The following is a 24,000-nucleotide window of genomic DNA, read 5'->3' as shown; positions in this document are numbered from 1 at the left end:
GGTCTGCAGTGAGCTGGAGGTGCTGTGTCCCTGTCTTCAAAAGGGTGCCCCAGCACATTTTCTCTCTTAGTACTGAAAAACAGACACATGAGGCTTTTTATTGGTGAGACACAGTTTCCCCTTTTAAATGGCACTTAAAAGAGTTGGGGCTGGGGATTGGCTCGAGTGGTAGCGTGCTCTCTCTCTCTCTTTAAAAAAAAAAAGAGTTGCAAAATGTATTGAGGGAATGATTGGTCTCCAAAGAGGCCCTTCATGGGAAAAGGTCCTTGCTCTAGCTTCTCCATTCACTGGAAAACATACACACACACACACACACACACACACACACAGATTTAAGGGAGTAAAAACAATTATTTTTACACATTTATAAACTTTAAGTGACCTGACTGCATGTTCCTACCTGAAGTCAATTGTGTTGGTTAGCTTTTCATCACTGTGACTAAAATACCTAAAAAGAACAATTTAGAGGAGGAAAGATTTACTCTTGCTCAAGGTTTCGAGGATTCAGTCCATGGTCAGCCAGTTCCATTGCTTTGGGCCTCAGATAAAGCAGAACATCATGGTGGAAGGGTGTGACAAAGGAAAGCTACTTAGTTCATGGCAGCTGGAAAGCAGAGAAAAAGAGAGGAAGGGTTCAAGAAGAGATCAACCCTTCCAGGGCATGCCCACTATGATCTATTTCTTCCAACTAGGTCCCACCTCCCATTCAGCAATCAATGGATTCATCCACTGATAAGGTCAGAGCTCTCATGATCTAATCACTTTCAGAAGTCTTGCCTTTGGATATTGCTGCATTGGGGACCAAGGTTTAAGTGGGGAACATTTCAGATCAAAACAATAATATTCCTCCCTGGCTCCCAAAGCTCATGCCTATCTCACAATGCAAAATGCCTTTAGTTTGTCTACGAGAGTCTCTTCAGTCTTAACACTTCTAGATTGTTCAAAGGTCCAAGTCCAATGCCTCCTCTAGAACTCAAGGCAATCTTTTAGCTATAATTCCCTTATCAATGAAAAAGTAAGTTATGTGCTTTCAATATACAATGGCCCACAGCAAATATTCACATTCCAAAAGGAGGAATTGGGGGCATATAAAGAAGGGGTAGGACCAAAGCAAGACTGAAATCCAGCTCAGTAAACAAGTCCAGTAGCTCCATGTCTAGCATCTAGTGCATATGGTGGGGAGATGTGGATTCCAAAGGGCTGGGGCAGCCTTGCCCTTATGGCCTTGCTGGCTGCAGCCTACATGGTCTTTTGAGGGGGTTGGCTCTACTTGCTGCCTGCACCTTTCCTCTGCAGACATTCCATGTTCCTGGCATCTCTAAATTTCTGGGGTCTCTATTGCAACTTTGTCCTTACCCTCACAACTTCACACATCACCCTATCAGAGGATGCCCACAGGATTCCAACCCTGCCACACACTGCCTGGCCTCCAAGTCTTTTCTTTAAAGTCTGGGTGGAATTCTCCATGACCCCATAACTCTTGCATTCTTCATGCTTGCAAAACCAGTATCATGCAGATGATGCCATAGTCTGCCACCAGCAGAAGAAGTAGCCAAGTCCTCTGAACCACAGTTGCAGTGGTTTCTAAGTACCTGGATGATGGAGCATGGTGAAACCAGTCCTGGGGAAACAACTTCCTACATTGCCCTGTGGGAGCAGAGTGCTCCAACACTTTCTTTTCAAAGCCAAGTCTCTTAAATGAGTTTTCACTTTTATACCCTTGAGCCTGAAATAGGTGGGGTCTGGCCAATCCTGAGATGTCCTCAGGGCATCTTTCCTATTGTCTGAATACAAAGTCCTTAGTTTCTCTTTAATGGCACTCATCTGTTTAGCAACCACCTCTTCCTAGACTCCAATTTTACATGCACTTTTCTGGCCAAACTCCAAGTTTTTCAAATATTTTTACTATGTTTTTTTGCTCCAAATTCTCACTGTAAGCCTGGCTAAATGCTGACAGCAATACCCACTTCCTGAATGCTATGCTGCTTTGAAATTTTCTCCACTAAATTAGTTTGTCCATTGCCTTTAAATTCAGTCTCACACAAAATCTCAGGGCATGAACTGAATGTGAAGAAGTTCACAATGCAACATGAATGGCCTTTAGTCCAATTCCCCAAAGAGTCCTCATTCCCATCTGAAACCTCATGAGCCCAGTCTTTACTTTCCACAGTCCTATTAGCATTCTGGTCTTCCAAGTTCATACTAGAATCATCCATTAAGCTCCACTTACAACATTCTAAGGTTTCTCTAACTTTAATCTCCAAACTTTGACAATTCCTCCTACAAACCAGTTCTAAAGGCTTCTGAACCACGTGGTCAGGTATAGTCCCATCCACAACATTACTTCTCAATACCAAATTTCTGTGCTACTTATCTTTTCATTACTGTGACTGAAGTACCTGACCAGAACAACTTAGAAGAGGAAAGATTTATTCTGGCTCAAGATTTCAGAAGATTCAGTCTATGACTGGTTGACTCCATTACTTTGGGCCTGAGGTGAGGTAGAACATGTTAGAGAAAGAGAATGGTGGAGGAAAGATACTCAGCTCATGGCAGTTGAGAAGAAGAAACAGGGAGAGGAAGTGACTGAGAAAAAACAAACCCTTCCAGGCCACATCCCAGTTGACCTACTTCCTCCAACTACATCCCACCTCCCAGTAGTACAGATAGTTATCAATGGCTTAATCCACTGATGAGGTCAGAGCCCTTGTGATCTAATCACTTCCCCAAATCCCCACCTCTGGATGTTGCTGCATTGGAATCCAAGTCTTTAAGTACATGAGCCTTTGGGAGACATTCCAGATCAAGACCAAGGCAATGTTCCAATTTCTTGCTTTAGCTCTTCTATAAAGAAGTGTCCTTTTGGAGTCTATTTAATGCCATGCTTTCACATTCTTGTTTCTTTTGTTGATGATTTTCTTGTTTAAGATGATCTTTCAAGTATTGTGCTAAAGTTCTAGCTAGCATTTCCAAGGGCAAAACGTCTGTGATGAACAGTAAGAGAAAACATGTGTGTTTGATAAGTTTCACTCAGGAATGAGTTATCGTGTGGTTACACATGAGTATAAAAGTTAATAAATCAACAATATATATTAAACGGAATGTCTTTAAACAGAAACATACAGAAGACAAGGTATGAGCAGTTGATAAAAATTTGAGTAGTTGATAAAAATGTTGCAGCCAGAAGCTCACAAGGACCTAGCCCTATATTTCTCCCAGGAAGAGTGCTTCAGTCCTCCCTGACTCAGTGTTTCCAATAACTTTGTGGAATATAACTACTAATCACTGTACTTTTTGGCATAATCTTGGCTACTTGAGATGGTATTATATTTCAAACTACTGAATCTAGAGAATAGGTGAACAGTAACAGGAAGAAGAGATAGAAAATTGTTATACATAATGGTTTGGATATAGTTGGTTGTGTCCTCCCAGAGGTCACACTGGAGGCTTGGTCCCCAGTGTGGCAATATAAGCAGTGGTGGAGATGGGTGGCAGGGAGGAGAATGAATGAGAGATAGAATTTACTGGGAAATTATTGGAGAAGCTACCCTCAGAAGGAACAAGAGAGCTCTCCTACCCCCAAGTTTTCTTGAAAGCAAGTTGTAATAAAACCTGATCCTGACCCTTGAATCACTCTCTCGCTTCCTGTCTTGTGATGTGAACCTTTCCTCTTCCATACATTCCTACCATGTTGCCATCTCTAGCGTTGGGCCCTTGCCAAGGCTTAATCAATAGGGCTACCTCATCTTGGACTTTCAGCCTGTGAACTGTGAGCTAAATAAATGTCTTTTCTTAATAGTCTGCCTCAGGTATTTTGTTATAGTAATAGAAAACAGACTAACATGACTTGTTTCTACTATCTGCTAGACTTTTGCAACATTATATCATTCAGTCTTTGTAATAGCCTTAAATGGCTGGTCTTATTGCCCATTTTTGTCCAGGTAAGGAAAATGGACCTCAGAGACATTAGCCAATTTACCCTAGGTTACATAGCATGGGAGACAGAATCCTAATGTGGCCCTGAGATTCTTTCACCTCCTCCCCTGCCCATGCTCTGTCTAATCAGTCTTCTCCTTCAAGTGAGAGTGAGACTTACAAACATGATCATGATTATATGTCATAATTATGTTACGTGGCAAAGGTGAGGGAATTTTGCAGATATTGGGTTTCCTTACTAGATGACTTTTAAGCCTTGGTTTTTCAGGAAAACATCCTGAATAGGCCTGGACTAATCAGATGAACCATTTAAAAGAAGTGAGAGATTTTCTCTCCTACTGGCCATAAAAAAGCAATCCATGAGTCCAAGGAAATTAGTACTGTTAACAACCACCTGAGATTGGAAAAGGACCCTCCAAGACTGAGATAGGAGAACATGCCCAGCCAACACCTTAACCACAGCTAAGTTATGCCCAGACTACTGATTTATGGAAATTGACCGAAAAGAAATTGTGTCATTCATGGCAATTAGTAACACAGCAATAGAAAACCAAAACATGCAGCTGAGAAGTGGCAAGTCCACCCGCCTCCAAAACTGATGTTCTTTCCCTTCATACCACATAATACCACATTTTGTTTGTTGTCTCTTTGCTTTATTGCTTGTTGGTTGGCATAGGGGTGGTGAAGGTGGAAGGGAATCATTTTTTTTTTCTTTTGAGGAAAGGGAAATGGAAGACACTCAGATATAACAGCCAAGGACTGACACAAAGGGAATTTCTGGCCTTGGGAGGTGGCAGCAACTGTGTCCAGTGGGAAAGGTGGGGGGCCTCTCTGATGAAGGAGAGGTGGGTATGAGCAAGTATTTTAACTCCTCTGGTTTAGGGAATAGCCTGTGGGGTTTGGGGGCAGCAGAGTTCATAGAACACTGGGACCTAGTGTTGGACAAACCACACAAAATTGCCAATGTGATTATGTTTTTGATGTTCAAAAATAGCAATCACATATGACTTAACTAGCATGTGCAGGGACGAGGTTTACCCAGCGGTTAGACCAGGGCCAAGTCAGTGGCCAGCAGCAGGGAAGAAGCCAAGCATTCTGCAGGGAAGGACTTCTTAAGTGGGAAGAGAGGTGAGGGGGCCACTATCAATGCCAAATCCAACAACTAGGTGTTGAGAGCCAGGAGGAGCCTTGTCAGTGATCGCTTTCAAGTTCCAAACACGGGAAGCTACAGGTAAGGGCTCTGCACAACCATGGGAAGGATGAACACCAATGAAACCCAAACCTAACCTTCAAATGACAGTTTCCAATGTTGTGACAGACCATGCTGTGAAAGGGAAAGCCCAGGCAGAGTGCTCAGGGCTGGGAAGTTGTTCCTCCATTGCAGGCTTAGGGTAAGGTTCATAAATAATATGTCACACTCTTGTATCTGGCACACTGTAAGTACTAAATGAATGGCAATATTATTATTTGACACTTTGTAAGACAATAGGAAACTGTCTTCCTTAGGTAAGATGAAGGCAAGAGTGAGTCTTCTCCAAATATAAAAATGAAAAGGAAAGGCATATGGCCCTGCCTTATTGAAAACTAGAATCAGATGGGAAAAAATAAATAAATTCTTTAGTGAGGGAACTTCCTCTTTGGGGGTGCATGAGGTAGGCCAACCCCCTCCCCAACCAGCAGAGCAATGAGAGGGTTGAGGGTCTTGCTGAGGACCACTTAGCCATCAAGAGCAGGCCTCTCCATCTGAAGGTTTGCAACACACAAGCGCATCAGTGTGACTCCACTCAGAAGCCATAGTAGATCTGTGGAATCCTCTTGGTTATGGATGGGCTCTGAGGTGAAAGGTGTACCCACCGTAGGCCCTGAGAGGTAGGTTCAGTGAGACAGGTCTCCACACTGCCTGTGTGCTGCTCAGAGACATGCCCGGGAGCTCTCTGGAGCTTGTCCTGTAATTATTGTAGCTTTTCCAGCCCCAGAGTCCCACTGGCAAGTGATTTCACATGTAATTATCGTTGAGATGAGAAGACCTTGCCCATCCTCCCTCCCAGTCTTTCTTCCTCTCTCTCTCCTTTTATTCTCCTTCCCTCTCTGTATTCCTTCTTACTTTCTCATTATCTCCCAAGCAAGCCAGATGAATCCCGCATCAGGATGCAGAGGACTCAGTCTCAAGGTCACCTTGTGCCCTGGCCTGGGGCTGCTCTCTCCTTAGGGAACAGCCTGTCATGTTCTCTGACACTGTCAAAGAAAACCCCAATGATGACATTTTGCTCCACCTTCCTCTAGACAATATTCTTTGACTTTCTATCTTTAGATCATCTGTCCCTTCCTAAAAACTAACCTTGGGGATAAGGAGGGAATCCAATTACTGATGGGGAAACAAGAGTGATCGCTGGTCTAGGCAGGTCAGAACAGCTGGGATACAACTGAGATTCTACCAGTGACTTAACTAATACCTAGCATATCATACCCCGATGAGTAACCAAGACAAAGCGCTGTGCTGTTTTCTACTGTATGATTATATTCAGTCTTCACCACAACCCTGAGTTGAGCACCATCAGTAGCCACACTGTGCAAACGAGTCAAGTGAAAGGTTAGGTCACCACCAATAAGCAGCCGAACTGGGACTCCACCTCCTCTTTCTGACAACAGAAATGCAAGGTCCATGCATTTAATCCTGCTGCTCTATTAACACTTATGTTTATATGGGCTTCAATCCACATAGTCGCTTTTATACTTCTGTTATTGGTGAGTTCACTGTGACAATAAAGCAAAATTTTCCCAGTTCCCCGATGCTCAATCAGCACCCCTACCCACCTCTCAGTAATGCCCTCCTTTCATCATAGGCTGGCTGAGGCCTCAGTTGCCCCTAGATTGCCCATGGCATTTTCAGTTGTACCCCAGCCAGGCCTGCCTCCCTTTGCAGAGGGAAGGAGGTAACATATCTGTATATTCAGGACAAGCAGGTAACACCCGAGGTTCAAGATCAGTTGCACAGCACCAAGGAACTGCAAAAAGAGAAGGGCTTTGGCCAGGCATGGTGGTGCATGCCTGTAATCCCAGCAGCAAGAGGCTGAGACAGGAGGATCGTGAATTCAAAGCCAGCCTCAGCAAAGTGAGGTGCTGAGTAATTCAGTGAGACCCTGTCTCTAAATAAAATACAAAATAGGGCTGGGGATGTGGTTCAGTGGAGTGCCCCTGAGTTCAAACCCCAGTATGCCCCCTCCCCCCAAAAGAGAGGGGCTTTGGAGAAGAGGCCTTATTTTATCTTCCCACTCACAAGGTGAAAGATATGAACCTCACTGTAGGAGGTTGTGTTCAGTAGCCCAGAGTGTAGCTGTTTGGAAGGGTGGAAGAGCAGAAATGAGAACGCAGGTCCTAGGGCTCAGGCAGGAGCAGTTGGCAGTTTTTAAAAATTGTGAAGACACCAGGACTGAGGAGGTGGCATGATGGCAGTGGAGGCCATTATAGCAGCTGTAACAAAGTGACTAAACTTACCCTGATGTGTGACTTAGAGAAGGTTGAATATTTCTTTTTTTTTTTTTTGGACCTGCATCTATTTGCAAACAGGAATTGAAGAGGTTTGCAATTAGAGAACTTATATAACAATGAGCTCTGGCCTCCTCCTGCCTTGAGGGCCAAGAATCCATGTCCTGAGGGACAACAAACCCCCAGGAAGCTCTTCTCCTCCTCAGACCTTAGGGACCATAACTGTGAGGTCCCAACTCACACAGTGAAGTGTGGAGGAAGTGTTGGGCAGGGATTATGTACTCATTTCTGTAGCTATATCACAAACTTGGTGGGTTAAGACAACTGAAATTTATTGTTTCAATTTTAAAAGCTGGAAAATCAGAAATCAAGGCCTTGGAAGGTTCAATTTCTTCTAGAAATTCTGAGGGAAAATCTGTTCCATACCTCTCTCCTAGTGTCTCATGGTTACTGGCAATTCTTGAGGTCCCTTGGCTATATCACTTCCATCTTTGTCTGCTGTCACATGACCCCCTAATCCCTCTGCATCTTCACATTACATTCTTATAAGGACACTAGTCACAGGATCTGAGGCCTCCCCTAATCCAGTGTAACCTTATCATAAATAATTATATATGCAAGGTCCCTACCTCCAAATAAGGCCACATTCTGAGGTTGTCATGAATGTGAATTTGGGAAGAACAGACACTATTCAACACAGTACTGTTTGTCATAGGGATTTGGGGCAGAGCCTCCCTAATGGTAAGAAAACCTTTGGGGTTTCTCAAGAAGAAGAATCAAATGAACCTGGGCTGTGCTTCCCAGTGTGGTTGGAGAGAGGAACCCCTGAGCAGTGTTCACAGCAGACTGGGGCACACCCCATGCACCCAAAAGTTGCACAGGAATCAAGCAAAGAGAATCACACAGAGAACTAAGGCAACTTTTCTCACAGCTTATGACAGAGTAGGCACCCCTCCCTCCCAAATTCAGCACATGAACTACTTAGATCAAATGCTATGGATGACTCAATCAACCTTACACAGTTGCCCAGGCTGGCCTTAAACTTGTGATCCTCCCACCTCAGCCTCTTGAGTTGCTGGGAATACAGGTGTGTGCCACTGTGCCCAACTAGTCTGATTTCCAGCTTTCAAACTTGAGATAATAAATTTCAGTTGTCTTAACCCACCAAGTTTGTGGTAATTTGTTATAGTAGCTACAGAAATGAGTACATAATCCCCAAGCTAACAGAACACAGGCAAAGCCTTCAATCTTCTTTCTCTCCTTCCCAACTCCCAGGAGGGCTGGATGGCCATGGGAATATGCCACGAGAAGAGAGTGGAACTCTCCCGCTCTCTTGGCCTCTCACACATAAAGGACAACCCTGGACAGAGCAGCTCCTGGCCAAGAGCACAGCAGGACTGAGGGGACACTTGGTTCCTGCAAGACAGGCCTGCTCTGCTAGTGCAGACTCATTTCAGAGGCATTCGGGGAAGTGTGTCCAATCTGGGCTAAGCAGATTAGTTCCCTCCCAGGGAAAGGTTTTGGGCAGCTGAGCTGAGCGGGGCGGCTCCCTGTGCAGTGGCAGGGGGCTGTCATTACAAGGCGCAGATAGGACATAATTACATGCTCCCTGGAGGAAATGCTTAATTGAATTCCAGAGTGTCTCCTGAGCATCAAAGGCAGCCCAGGCTCAGAGGTAGCCCAGCTGCACAGGAACAGCCCCTCTGAAGCACTGGTGCCAGTCAGGGGTTGGGCTGTGCAGGGGCTCAGGGATGCCAGTGCACAGAGGGCTATGTGGGTCTCTCTGAAACTGGGGGAGGAGACGAGGAAGGGACAGAGTAGAGAAGGGTATGCCCTTTCTAGTCCTGATATCTGAGAGGCATGACCGAATCTTAGATCTCCCTATGCTTGATGCAACCTGGAGGTGGTAGATAGGCAGAGAAGTGCCAGAAATTCACTCACTCACTGTTCTTTCATGCATCAGACATTAACTGTAGCTCTCTTGTGTGTGAGGCATCTCACTAGACAGAGGGGTAGAACTGGATGCTGTATTGGTATGAGGACCATCGGGGTGGCCTGGCTGGGGACCATCTACTCCTGAGGCCACCTTCTACTTATATCTGCGTGTGCCACTCAAGCCAAAGCCATTAGCTATCCTTCCCCTCCTTTCCTCCTCCTTCTCCTATTTTTTTTGGCAGTACTTGTGATTGAACCCAGGGGCACTCTACAGCTGAGCTACATCCCAAGCCCCTTTTTAAATTTCTATTTTGAGACAGGGTCTTTCTAAGTTGCCCAGGCTGGCCTTAAACTTGTGATCCTCCCACCTCAGCCTCCTGAGTTGCTGGGAATACAGGTGTGTGCCACTGAGCCCGACTGATCATTTGTCTTAATAAGTCCTTCTGCATGGACTGGAGGAGAAGGTTCGTGTGAATCACCATGATGACGTCAAACTGCATCCCCAACAAAAGGCAGGAGGAGGTTTGCCTCTGTGTGACCACAATCCTCATTGGTTCCTTCTTCTATAGCAACTGTCACACATACCGGTTGTCCCCCTCAGGGACTGTGTCTCTTCTCACTGTGCTCAGCCCATAGTATGCGCTCCCCAAAGGTCTGATTTTGCACACTGAGTGGTAGACACCCTCCTACACACACACCTTCTCTACTCTCTTGTTGCTTCTGGCCCCGCAGATGTGAAGAGCTGGCTTGGGCTCTCCTGGGACAGCAGCAGAGACCTCCTGCTCTCCATTATCATCATCCCTCTAACCCCTACCCCTGGCTGCCTTCAGACACCATGGATATATAGCATCAGAGAAGCCCCCTGAATCTGACCGCATGGTCCTAAGCCAGCCTCACCCCTTTCCCACACAGCAGCCACAGCAACATCTGTTGGCAGCTCCTGGAGAAGAAGCGGTACACCAAGAATCTTCTGTGGACTGGCTTGGGCAAGAGTGGGTCTGAGCCAGCAGTCAAGGGTGATGGATACAGACTTCTGGGCTGGGCATTAAGTTTATTTGACCTTTTCTGAATTCCTTGGGCTCAGTTGTCCCTGAATTAAAATGAGAGAAGCCAACTCTTGCTGTTAAGAAAGAAATGTGGGATGCACTCTGAGCTGCTTCTGCTTGAAAAAAAAAAAAAAAAAAAAAGGAAACTGCTGCTTTTAGCTTCATGACCTTATCCCAACGCTGACACATGTAACTTGGTAATCAGAGGATGTATACTTCATCTTAAAAGTCCTGTGTTCTGGGGTCAATTATTTTGTATTTCTTAGATTCTGTGGACCTAAGCTGGACAAAGTGCTGATAGCAACCCCAATGTTATAACAAAATCTTTATACTTTTAAAAGTAGAAATTTATGTTTCATATAAATGTTATATAAAATGTTATAGAAAATAACAGCCTTACTATAGAAAATAGTAAGACTTCTCAAAGGTTTGAATCCAATTTTAACAAAAACTGTGCCCATTCTCTCCAGAACATTCTGATCTCCCTACAGGATTAGCCTCATGAAAACAACTTTATACAATTATGACCTAGTACTTTCAAAGCTTTTTATACCAGTTAGTTTCTCTGACAGTCAGCTCTTGGCTGTATTTATTTTACTCTTTCTTCAATGCCCCCCCAATAGATTAGATAGTATATATTCTTTCAACAGTCCACAAAGGTTAATTAAGATGTCACTTCTCTCTGCTTTGGTTAGAATTTTATTAATTCATCATGGTAACACTAGTTATCTTTTGTTATATCGTACAAGAAAAATGGAAATCATTAATTATTAGCTAATAATCTTCTAAAACACAGGTTCCCCAGGAAGGGGGAGATAATGAAAATGACCTGTAATAGGAGTGGTTTGGAAACCATTGATCTAGTTTATGAAACCCAGTAGGTTAGAAGGGGGCTCTGGAAGATTCTAATCAGATAAGAAAATTATCTGCTTCATGTCTCCAAAGGGAATTTACGTCCCTGTGGATTCATCTAGGGAATAAAGAAGGTTCTGTGTGATGTAGGATAAAGTCAGGAGTGATTCAAAGAGGTTTTTCTGGTATTAGGACTGGCCCAGGATTGGTGACATAGTAGCTATTTCATACTGACACATCCAATGAAATAGAGCCTCCTAGTTTCTCCACTGAATGAAGTTCTTTCTACCTCTAGTCCCAACACTAGGGTTGGCAGACATTTGACCTTCCCATCTCAAGTCTCCCACTGAGCCCAGATACAGCCTCACAGATCCTCTCCACCATGTTTCCCCAGATAGTCACTACTCATTGAATGGAGCTGACACAAAAGGAGAGTCTATTTTCCACCCCAGTCCTGGGTCCTAAGATCTGGACACCTGATAGAGTCACACACAGTGAAACCTATACAGAAGAGTACTCTGACTTTAGGGAATTCCTGGGAAGGCCTCAAATTGTAGCTCCTAGGATAAAGAGGGGGTGCCCGCTGGCTCCAGCTGAGTCCAGATGACCAGCTGTCCAGCAGAGGAGGGGGAAGAGGGAGAGGCTACAGGAGAGCTATCACTCTGTCCTTGGCAGGCGTGAGAGTCAGGGAAGCGTTCTGTCTTCGTCTGGAACACAGGCTGCTCTGGAAACCCAAACCCAGGAAGAGGCTTTGAACGTGACTCAGTACCCAAATAGCACACCTGAAAATGAGAGCAGATTATCTGCTGACGCTAGTGTCCTGGAGAGGACAGACCAGCAAAGGGTAAAGGGGAAGGGATGACCCTGGTAGCCTTGAGATTCATGCCACTCAGCATCACTGTTGATCTGGGCAGAGGCCATTTTAATCCTGGCTGTGGAGTCTGTAGGCAATGTGACGTATGTGGTAGATCTGGGGCTTCTATTCTTTCAGCCTACTGTCCCAGCACAGACTACTATAAAACCAGTGCTCTATAAACCTTACATACCTGTGCAGGTTCAGAGGAGACAGATGCCTGTGTCACCTGAGACTCCTTTCAAAAGTGACATTGCCCACCAGTGTGCTTAAGTACAACTGCTTAAATAGCTTATCATGGAATTCTCACAGCAACTTCATTTTCTATCACTCAGTTATGTAGATGAGCTGGGGTAGGGTGGGCAGAAGAAGTATTTGACAACCAACAGAGTGACCAACGCATGTCTGGCCAGTGGACTTTGATGTGACCAAATTGGAAAAAAAAAATTAGACTCCTTCTTTTGAGAATATGAGATAGAAAACTATAAAGAACTTTCCAGATAAGGGCTGAAAGCACATATGGAAAGAGAACTTGGTTTGTGAGTTAACACTACAAGCTAGACGCTAAAGGAGAAGATCACAGAGAAAAGCCAGGAGACAGAGGCCATGTGGCCCAGGAGGGAGCGCACTGGAGAGAGAAGGCAGTCCCCAGAGCTGCCTCTGTCCTCTGCGGCTTTCCGTTATCAGTCCCAGCCTGTGGTGGATCCTGGCAATAAAATCTTTCTATCTCCACAGAGTCAGGCAAATGCTTGTTGATGGAGGAAAATGGAGCACCACTGGGAGTGGCTTGTTTCCTGGGAGATATCCATCTTCTTGGCGCTATGGTGAAGCTGGCTCTTGCTGTGCAAAGGACAGGCTTTCTTGAGGGATACTTTCCTGGCTCCTTCTTGATCACTCAAAGAAGGCCTAGATCAGACAGGGGACAGAAGGCAACCCAAATGCAGAGGCCAGTAGTGAGAAGGAAGGGAATGTTGGGAACCGGATCGTGTTAGAGGAGCAGATGTGGCCAAAGGCCTTGAGGAGGAAGGCCCTGAGTGCGGGAGGAGCGGAGACCACAGCAGACACTCTTCAGCACCTGCTGCAGCGGAGACTGTTTCCAAAAGAAAGTGAGTGCAAGAAAATAGCATATGAACAGAAAGTAAGGTACCACCAGCAAGGGAATAAAGTAAATGAACATGAATACTTGCAGTCAGAGTCATGATTAGCCCATATGGTGGTGGTAGAGTACCTCCTGCATGAACAGAATCCAGAAAAAGAAGGTCAGAGATGGTAGTGGGGTCAGTGAAGGTCATGTGGCAAACACAAGGAGAAATTCAAAAGGTCAACAAATCAAGGCCAAAAGGTCTGGAGAAAAAATGGAATACTAAAATGGCAGTTGTAGTCATTCATAATCCATAAATTATTTTACTGTCGTATTCTGCCATATTTGGAGTATTAAGTTACTATCAAGATGCCATTTATTTTGAAAGTACCAACTCAAGAACCTGCTACAGAATTCTGTCTGGATCAAAACTCACTGGTTCTTAGGAATCCAACCTGTTGAATGGTAACTGAAAGGGTTTAGGCAAGGGCAGATGAGCTAAATTGTGCCTCTGCACGCTTACCTGCAGCTAGGGAGGGTAAGGGTGTTGGTGTCAAATCAACGGTTGATCTTAATATATGTCCATATCTAGCCATCACTAAGTTTTCAGAAAAACAAAATTTTTCATAATAACAAAATTTTCCATAATAAGTAGCTCCACTTTCAACTTTAAATTTTTCTCTACTTATGGGTAACTTCTTACTTGGGTACCCAGTAGGTGGTAGCCATCAGAATTTAATTCCTGTGAGTGGTAACTGTCATGCCTAATATTTACCTAATCTTTACCTGGTGCTTTCCTTTATAGTTATATAGCAAAATTCTCAAAGCATTTGACTCTTGCAAATGCTTCTACACTGTGCAGAATTTAAATATCAAGACCTTGTTCAATTTGCAGATCAAGAAGCTCTCTTTCTTCAACAATCAATTATATGCTATGGGCTTTCCGCCAGGACTTCAGACTAGATTATGGGAGTGAAGCTTAGTTTTTCTTTAGAAACAACAATAATAAAACAACATCCTGAATAAGTTGGAGACCACAGCTCAACCTCTGATACCTTCCTTATGAAGTTGACGGGGCATAACCAACAGAGAAGGAATGAGTATTCCTGTCTCATCCAACACATCTGGGAAGTTGATGAAGGTTAGACAACCAGGAAGCTTCTCCTCACTCACCTGCCTCACTTTGTTCAAGCGTCCCTTGCCTTCATCTTTGTGAGTGAATAAGGAAACTTTGACCTTCAGAACCAGAGGACTCGAGGGAAAATCAAGACTTAAAACAAAAAACTTCTGTGGACTCAGTGTCTCCTTCCTGAACAGCCTCAAAGTGCACAAAGAGATTAAAAACACTCCATAATATATTATTATTCTTAGTTAAAACACTAGTCATGGGCTGAGGTTATAGCTCAGTGGTACAGCACTTGCCTAGCATGTGTGAGGCACTGGGTTCAATTCTTAGGGCCACATATAAACAAACAAATAAACAAACAAATAATAAGGGTCCACTGACAACTAATTTTTAAAAAAACCAAACCACTAGTCATATGATACTCCTTGATTTGCTCTTCTAGAGTATGTATTTTTCCTTCCACCCCTGAATTGCAATAGTCTTTCTGAAGTTAACACTGTACTGGTGAACAAAGGTAAAGTGGAGAAGTCCAAACCAATAAAGGTACATGTGCAGCAAATGCTAAAGTCCTTTCCAACGCTGACTTCCTCTCCCATCTAGCTGATATTGGACAAGTCACGTTTCCTCTCTAAATCTCAACCTCATAATTTGTCAAATGGGAGGTCAGATACCTGCCAGCTTTTCTTGATTTGGTTAGAAAATGTGCAGCACAGCCAATACTGAGTGCTTCTCTGAAGGAAGCCCATGCGATTTAATTGCAGTAGATCTTGGCATTTGCATAGCTGACATCTGTGCCTTTGACTATTCCCAGAGACCCCAAAGGTCCATGAGCTGCAATAATGGGTTATTTTGCAGAGGCGTGCTGTGAGCCTGGGATAGAAGAGCCAGTCACTTGCTTAATGAGTGAAATTACCATGCAGGCAAAACTCATATCTCCATGAGTTATAGTGACATTCACAAAAGCAGGGATTCGTCTAGATCGTGAAGATGTCAACAGTGTCACTTGCAAATGTTAAGGGCTTATTGTAACCTGGGTGTATGTTAATCGTGTATACACCCCTGCTCCTCCCCCTTCACTTCTACATTCTTAATGAAGGTTACTTTAGACACTACAGTGGGGTCACACACACAGCAGAACTCTTGTTCCTCTTTTATTGAATCTGCCTCAACTATGTCCTTCTTCCATGTTTAGATTGGTGTAAATACATGGATTCCCTCCTCCTGAGAGTAAAATCCTTCAGAGATGATTGTCTCACTCATTAATTTATCCCTTGTGCCAAGGCATGTATCCAGTACATAGCAAATATTTAATAAGTGTTTGTTGAATGACTGAGCACCTTCTATGGGGAATCACTGTGCTCAAGAGGCATTTTTTTCCTATTTCTATTTGATACTCTTTTTCAGAGCCTTGTGCACACCAAGCAAGTACTCTCTACCAGTAAGCTATATTCCCCAGCCACCGGATTTAGTTATCACTCCCTGCCAGGAAAGATATTATTCTATCATTCCAGCAAAAAAGTCTGGGATTCAGACAGGTGAAGTGAACTACTTCAAAGTTAACACAACTCCTGAGTGATGGGTTCACATCTATTTATCAGATTCCAAAGTTCATTCTTTTCTGTCCTATCATGCTGTTTAGGACAACTTTAAGAAGTAAAGCCTTTAACCAAGCAAATTAATTCAATATTATTGATGGCTCCAGTGTTACTGATAGGCCACGAGCCTGCCAATAACTTGATTCTATCTAGAAGACTAAGGTGAAGGCAAAAGCGAAAATGCCTACCCCAAGCTTGGTAGGCAAATAAAGCTTCAGAAAGAGGGAGGGGTTAGAGAGCAAGATTGTTTCCAGTATCACGCAGCTTCTGTACAAGTATCCTGAAGGTTTCAATTTCAGTTCCCAGATTGGTATTGCAATTAGCAGGGCCTGTGTTCTTGCAAATCTGGGGTTGAAAGTTGGAACTGGAGGAAAAGCATTCATGATTCAATTAAGCAAGCCATTTGAAAAGCCACTTTCTTTCCTGGGTCTCATGGTTTGGTCAGGAACTTTATAGTTTTTCAATCCAAAGAGGGACCAGCAGCATCAGGAGCTTGTCAGAAAAGCACAATCTTAAACCCTACCCTAGACCTTCTGAATTATAATCTGTACCTTATCGAGATCCCTGGGTGATTGATAAGGACATTAGCATTTAAGAAGCATAACTCTAGAAGATATTCTAAGGTCCTTTCTGGCTCTGACCATTTATGAGTTTAGGTGAGGACTCTTCATGGTAACCAGAAAACCAGCATGCTCATTAATTAGGGTTGCACAGAGATACAAGTAACCTGATCACCTTGTGACCTCTTCTGAAGAATATTGCTAATTTATCAATGTTACTATTAAGGCTGTGTTTACTGAGCACATACCATGTACCAGATATATGGTAGTTTTAATAGCCCTACAAGAGAGAGAGATCACCATCCTCATTTTACCCATGAGGAAATGACCTCATAGGTTAAAAAAATTTCCCCAGACCACATGGTCAAGTCAGCAGCAGCAGCAGATTTCTAACCCAGAGTACTTAGAGCCTGTGGTTCTTTTGCTACATTGTATTATCTCTCATACTAAAATTATACTTGAAGATCTCCTGGGTAGTGATTAGCAAGTTTTCATTTTTTTTTCAAGAAACCTGAAAGGATCAAACCCACAGAAAATTTTAAAAATAATGAAATGAATATATAAGAATGTAGATTTGCTCACCCAAACCTGGACTATGTGGACAAGAGGTTGACACCATTTGGAACAAATGACACCCTGAAGTAATGTTCATGGACTCATTTGCCACAATATATTATACAATCAAACATAAATAAGTTGGAGGAAGGTTTAGTCATATCCAGAGATTCTAGGTAAATAATTGATTATTACTAGAATGAGGAAATTGGGATCTAACCCTGTGATCCCTCATAAACTACACTTCCATGCCATTGGGAGATAGGTACTAAATCAGAGAAACTATGAGTTCATAGAATTAGGGCATATTCTGTAGGCTTGATGCTATTTGATGCCTGACAATAAACTCTTACATACCAACATTGCCATAAATGTGTGAAATTTCATGGAGTTTGTCTTCCCAGCAAGGGCCTGAGCTTCATTTATATGTATGAACACTCTCCCCAGAGCATATATAAATGGATAGTATTCTCTGGAAGGCACAGGTTTTTACTTATGCTAACAAATGATTATCCTTCCCAGCAAAATGACTAAACAGAGCTCTAATAAATCAATTTGTCAATGGCTATTTCCTTTCAGAAGACAATATCCCCTGCTCCATTTTTTGGCTCATGCAAATACGACCTACACAGAGCATTTGTGTCCAGGGTTCAGAAAATCCTTGAGCTGGAAGGAACTGCAAAAGAATCTGACCCTACTTCCAGGCAAGGAAAGTATCTTTATTCTCACTTTGAATAGGAGAAGGTTTAGTTCCAGAGTTACTAAATGACTTGCCAAAGTCACTTTATTAGGAAAAGATTGAGGACGGGGTAGAGTTCCCTGGGTCTTTCAGCTCATTTTCCAACAGAACCCAACCCTTTTGGAGTACTGTCTCAAGACTGGACCTGGGAAGCAGCAGTTCTACAAATACCTTTCCCTGGGGTCTATGGATCCCCCTTTTCTATGAGTTGCTTCCCTCCCTCCTAACTGTTGCATGGTTTAATTTCCCACTGAAAGTATAATTCACGGGTTCTTGGGGCAGTCTGACATCCCCCCCTTTTATTCTTCACCTCAATTCCTGCTATTGTTTATTTTTTGTGGACAGGAGCAGGAATTCAGAGACAGGTTTCCTGTTTTCTCATCTCCATCTTTCTAGGCCTCCCCAGAAGGTCCACCCTATCAGAAAGCTGCAAATCTTAGGAAAAGCCACTCTGCTTTCTTCTTTGAAGATATCCATCTGAGAAAAGGATAGAATGACCAATCTGTGAGAAGGTTCAATGGGCAGAGACCTTAGGGTAGTCACCACAACAGAAGCATAGTACCTACAGCTTCTGAAGAACTGGATGGGGCAGTAACCAGAGGATTACTCCAGGAGAGTTCTAGCTTATGAAATGATATGAACACAGAAGATGTGCTTTCTCCCACAATTGTTAAGAGGTGTCTCTTCTCCTTCACTGCATAGCCAGAATTTGGAGCTTAGGCCTGAGACTAGAGACAGGCAGTTTGCAGGCATGGGAACTCTGCTTCTCCAAGATACCACTAATACCGAAGCCACATTGATTCATCTCACCTGGCTGGGCAAGGCTTGCTCCATAAAATTGGCTATGGGCATTTAAAGAGACTCTGCCAAGTTTCAGTCAATTTTTCAATTTCCAAACTGAAGGAGAAGTGCCTGAAATCTGCCTGTGCAATACAACAGCCATCACTGGGGGTTTTCCCCCCTCTTTCAGACTATTCTGATTGGGCTATTGCTGTCCCAGAAGGGTATGGGACTGGCTTCAAAGCTCATAAGTCCTTTGTATGAAAAGAGGAGGAAGGGGAGGCCCAAGCAGTTTCCTTCTCTTGCTAGTCACAGGAATTCTCTAAAATCTGATATTGCAAAACTTCTTTCATCCTATTTCCCCCATCAGCCATCATTTTGAGTTTCAAGAAGACAAAACTTTCTGTGTCCTTAGATCCTATCACAGGATCCCTTGCCCAGAAACAAAGGGAGAAAACCAAAGGAGAATTGGGAAGCAGGACCTGTCCAGTAGTGTTGGCTGCTCCTGCACACCTGTGATGGAGCCAAAGTTTGACATTAACACAAACACAAGGAAGAGTTTTGAAGGGTACAGAAGGACAGAAAGAGATGGCAAGGGAGGGCTGGGGAGGACTGGAATAGAAAAACAAAAAAAAGTACTTACACTGTCTCATCATTCTTGAATTCCAGCTCCCCATACGTGTCTTCAAAGTCCTCACCACCACCCTTGGCCGTCCCTTCTACTGTCCTAAAAGGGACGATGACTGTGCCCCGGGCCCCTGATGTCCGCAGAACCTTGACTTCCATAACACCAATACTTTCACCGACATGAATGGTATCACATTCAAAAGTGAAGATGCCCGCATGATCATCGTCTAAGATAGTGACTGTGGCCACACAAGGGGACGCTAGGACAGCCCGAGGCAGAGGAAGACTGTTGAGGATGGCCGGCGGTGGCATCCCCTCCTCGGGCTGCTCCTCTTCGATGCGGACATTGCTCAGCCTCACAAAGAAGTGTTCATCCTCCTCAAAAATGTCATCGTCAATGATGCCCACAGAGAACTCCTTTTGGGTCTCTCCTGGTTTCAGAACCACAGTGCCCTCTGTGAACTCGTAGTCAGCCCCCGCGTTGGCAGAGCCGTCCTCGGTTTTGTAGTCCACATACATGGTCTTGGACATGTCTCCTCCTTTCCTGACCACTGTCAGGAGCACGGCCCCACAGTTCTCCAGGCACTGGTAGGAACAGGGGTCAAAGAAGACCTTGGAGACAAAGTCCTCAGGCTCCTCGGTGTGCACCTCGCTCATGCTGGAGCTCTTCTTGGCTTGTTCTGCGGCGTGTTTCTTCAGGATGTTGCCTGCACCGGTCATCATGCGGGTGGCTTGGATCCGGTAGAAGGCGCGGCTCTTCTGTTGGTGGGAAAGAGCATAGTAATTGGCCATCTCCACCAGCTGGTCTAAGTCCTTCTCTGGGTGTTTTTGTTTCAGATCCTTGAGAATCCGGATCATCTCCCGGCGGGACTCATCCACTTCCTTCCCTTCCAGGGGCACCAGGTTCCCATCTAAGAAGTGGGAATTCATCATTTTCCCATCCATTTCAATGCCCTTGGGGTGGTCACCCTCTGTCTCTATGATAATTCCTCGGTGTTTATCTGTGCGGTACTTTTTGTGCATATATTTATAGAAAAGCAGTCGTTTATCTGCCACCCAGGCCAGAAGGACACAGACTGGAAAGAAGAAGAGAGTGAGGAGGCCTTCCCAAACCTGGACCACACCAGGAGAGAAGACTGCCAGGATCATATAGAGCCAGATGTAGGCAAAGATACTCCAGGCAGCAGTGACAAAGAAGACCCTTAGGTGCTTGATCTTGCGTGTCTCTCCATCGGGGATCACGTAGACGCAGATGCCAATGATGATGAACATGTTGAAGGCCGCACTGCCTACAATGGTAGAAGGTCCCAGATCACCAGCAATGAACCCGTGGCCACACACCTCAATTAAAGAGAGGAGAATCTCAGGAGCAGAAGAACCGAGGGCCATAAGGGTCAGGTTGGAGACAGTTTCATTCCAGACCCGGATGGTAGTCGTGCTGGTCTCCCCATTGGGCTTTTTAATGGTCACCTCCCTCTCTTGGGAGGTGATGACTTCAATAGATGCCATGAAGCGGTCGGCAATGATGGACACCCCAAGGAACATGTATATCAGGGCCACGAAATAGACAATGACCCTGGCGATCTTGTCCCCAAGGGAAGGGTTCTCTGGATACCAGATTGGGAGGATGACGCCTTCCTTGCAGTCCGATGACCCTGAACAGGACTCATTGTTCTGCCCTGTGCTGGGCGCATCTCCTGAGCCACCAGCCTCTGCCCGAAGACCATTCAGGAAGAGCATAAAAGTAACTAGCCCAAAATGGAGGAAGGCAGAGGTGAGAGGCTGCAACCTTAACCACGCCATACACGAGACTTAGACGCTAGCTTCCACCGCAGCACCAATGGTCCTCCTGACAGGCCAGAGACCTAGGAAAGATCAGAGAGGCACGAAAAGGCATGAGGAAAAGGGGGCAGCAAGTGGCAGGCTCCCACCAACACAAACGGATGCTTCACCTCCGGAGACATATTGCACTGACATATGGGGCAGTCTCTCACTTGGAAAAATAGATGTCAATGGGAGGCACAAATAGCTGCTCTGTCCTCGGAACCATCTGGTGGGAGACTCAGTTGAAGAATGGTTTGAAATAGCCAGGAATATTGGTGATGGGAAGCTAGACAGTAACCTTGTAATCCTATCTCCCCACTGATCTAGACTCCACTTAAAATAGGGTGCCCACGACCTGAATCTTTGTACTTCTAGAGCTTTTAGCCTTATTTTCTCCGTTGTCATCATACTGAAGACTCCTGCTTTACATGGGTTTGCAAGAGTAACTACTGAACTGAATTTTCATGAGCTAGTCTCCCAACGTACAATACCTTGCTTTGAGTGTAATTGAACCCTCTTGGGTTAAAAAAAAAATCCTTCCCCAAATGCAGAACTTCTGGAGACAAGCTATCATTCTGAGATTTCCTGTGAAACCAAGAAAGTCAACACCTAGTTAACGCTACCTGCACCACACTAAACCGAGGCTGCGTCAAGTGTGCCCAGGTAGAGTTCACAGCAGCTCCTGACCCTCCAGTGTAACACACTTAAGAACAGGTTAGGAAGCCTGTTACAGGAAGGGAAAGATCAATCAGCCACTCAAGTTCCAAAGCCAAAGATGGAAAGAGACCCATAGTAGAAACTGTTATTAATAAAACATGCAAATGACTCTCAAGTAAGTCTTTTATAAAAATGGAGACAAGATTTTGGGGTGAAATGCAACCTCACCTGCTGGCCTCAAACCCCTAAAAGGTGAGCATGAGTTCTGAAGAACAGGAAGAAACCCAGTTGAAACTCCTCTTAGTCTTTCCACTCATTGCCTCATTGAGATAGAATAAGAATAAAAATAACCATGCAAAAGCGTAAAAAAGAAAATAAAGAAAGAAAGCAACCTATTCATTTCCCCTCTCTGCTACTTTCATGTAGGGATCCCTCTAGTAGCAGAGTAATGCTGATGTCCGTTGTGCAGCAGCTTAAGGGATTCAAAGTCCTTGTCCTCTGTGTATGCTCCTTTGGCCAGTGTTTCCCATCTCTGAACATAGCACCTCCATCTACCCATCTACCTTCCTCCATTTTGGGCTAGTTACTTTTATGCTCTTCCTGAATGGTCTTCGGGCAGAGGCTGGTGGCTCAGGAGATGCTCCCAGCACAGGGCAGAACACATGCTAGATGACAGGTGTTATTCTGAAAGCCTTCCTGACCCTCCTGCCTCTTTACCCAACCCAGGACTAAATCTTACCAATTCTCCCTCCAACTCTCTTGCCAAAGCTACCGTCATTCCTCATGGGATGAATCTACTCCAGTAGCCTCCCAACTGCACTCAGCACTCCAGCTCTTGCTAGAGAGCAGAGTCTTGATTTTCCTGTCCCCATACAGCCATAACAATCTTAAAAAAAAAAATCACCAACACAGTGGTGCATGCCTATAATCCCAGTGGCTCAGGAGGCCGAGGCAGGAGGATTGCAAGCTATAGCCTCAGCAACTTAGTGAGGCCTTAAGCGACTCAGCAAGACCTTGTCTCTAAATAAAATATAAAAAGGGTCTGAGGATGTGGCTCAGTGGTTCAATCCCCGGTACCCCCCCCAAAAAAACAACCCCAAAAAATCCAAACTTACATATATCCTCCCCTTATTTGAAGCTCTTTCATAGTTTTCTCTTGCTCTTAATACAAAGACCAGATTCCTAACCTTGATTTGCAAAGGATTGTAGAAACTACCTCCTTTCTCCTCCTCCCACCCCATCCTCTGTCTCTTACTACATTTCAACAATGCTCTTCATTTCTACCCCTGAATGACATTGTGTTGTTACTCCCCACCTCAGGATCTTTGCATGTGCCCTTATTCCTGCCTGAGGTGAGTGTTTCTTCTTTGCACTCCCAACTCTTAATAATGCTTTAGGTCTCGGTTGAAGTCATGCTCTTAAAAAGAAAAAAAAACCCACCTTTTCGTCACCCCTAAAAAATGGTCAACTCCCTTTGTTAGGTTCTCTCATTTTACTGTTTGCCCTTTCTGTAAGGCACTTTCAAAACGTTGAAATTACATGTTTATTCTTAGTGTTTAGATGATCAGTGTCTTAGCCATTCATAAAGCTGTAAATAAGAGCAATACATAAGGCTGTATCTCTTCAGCTTATCGCGGTGTCCTAGGTATTTAGTAGGTGCTCCGTAAATGTACACTTTTGGAATGAATAAATGTAGCCATCAAAGAAGTTTCCTAAGACATCACCTTCTTTGTAGCCATTTTATGATTAAATTATGATCATTTGCTTTGGAAATAAAGAGAGAGAACTCAGAGACAAATCCTGACTAGGGATTTAGAGGCTGTGGAGGACATCTATAAATTCCCAAAGCTTGTGCTCAGAGAGAAATTCCCCCTGGGACCCAGGTCACCAGGGTACATCCTACAACCCTAAAGGCTTCCTTCCAAAGGGCTGCGGATTAACTTGGTTTCGTGTTCCCCGGAGTGGCATCCAAGTGCTGAGGACCACATTCCTCATCAGTCCAGGTACTGGGGGTCATCACAACATGTGCTTGGGGCCTCTGCCTCTGACCTCACTCAGAGGACAAGAGGTCATGAGGACTGCGGAAGAGCAGGTCGGATAAAGATGTTCATCACCCACCGAGAGAGCTCTGGCAACCTGTGATGAGTGCAGGGACTCCCCCGCCCACAACACACACCCAATTCAAAGTCTGACACTCATTCACACCAGGAAAGTGTGGATAAACAAAGATCCTGGCTTCTTGCCTTGATCTGTGAAAACCCTGACACTCTGTGGATTCTGATAAGCCCCTTGCAGGAGGAGACAGAGGGTGGGGACCGCTGGAGCGGCTCTTCCATCAAGAGCCAACA

General features: G+C 44.5%; 1 protein-coding gene across 7 annotated transcripts in view; it reads right to left on the bottom strand.

The window, feature by feature from the left end:
* Slc8a3 (solute carrier family 8 member A3) overlaps positions 1–24,000 on the bottom strand; it is a 134,620-nt gene that overhangs the window by 97,515 nt on the left and 13,105 nt on the right. For all 7 annotated transcript variants that reach the window (XM_046461691.2, XM_046461693.2, XM_046461690.2 and 4 more), the window contains exon 2: positions 19,188–21,036. In XM_046461691.2, the coding sequence (XP_046317647.1) occupies positions 19,188–20,974 (1,787 nt within the window). In that variant the 5' untranslated portion in view covers positions 20,975–21,036. The remainder of the gene's footprint in view (positions 1–19,187; positions 21,037–24,000) is intronic.

The sequence above is a fragment of the Marmota monax genome, unplaced genomic scaffold (assembly GCF_021218885.2).
Source record: "Marmota monax isolate L192 unplaced genomic scaffold, Marmota_monax_Labrador192_F-V1.1 WCK01_AAM20220418_F8-fsc00001, whole genome shotgun sequence".
NCBI classification, from domain to species: Eukaryota; Metazoa; Chordata; class Mammalia; order Rodentia; family Sciuridae; genus Marmota; species Marmota monax.
This window is presented reverse-complemented; position numbering and strand designations above follow the sequence as displayed.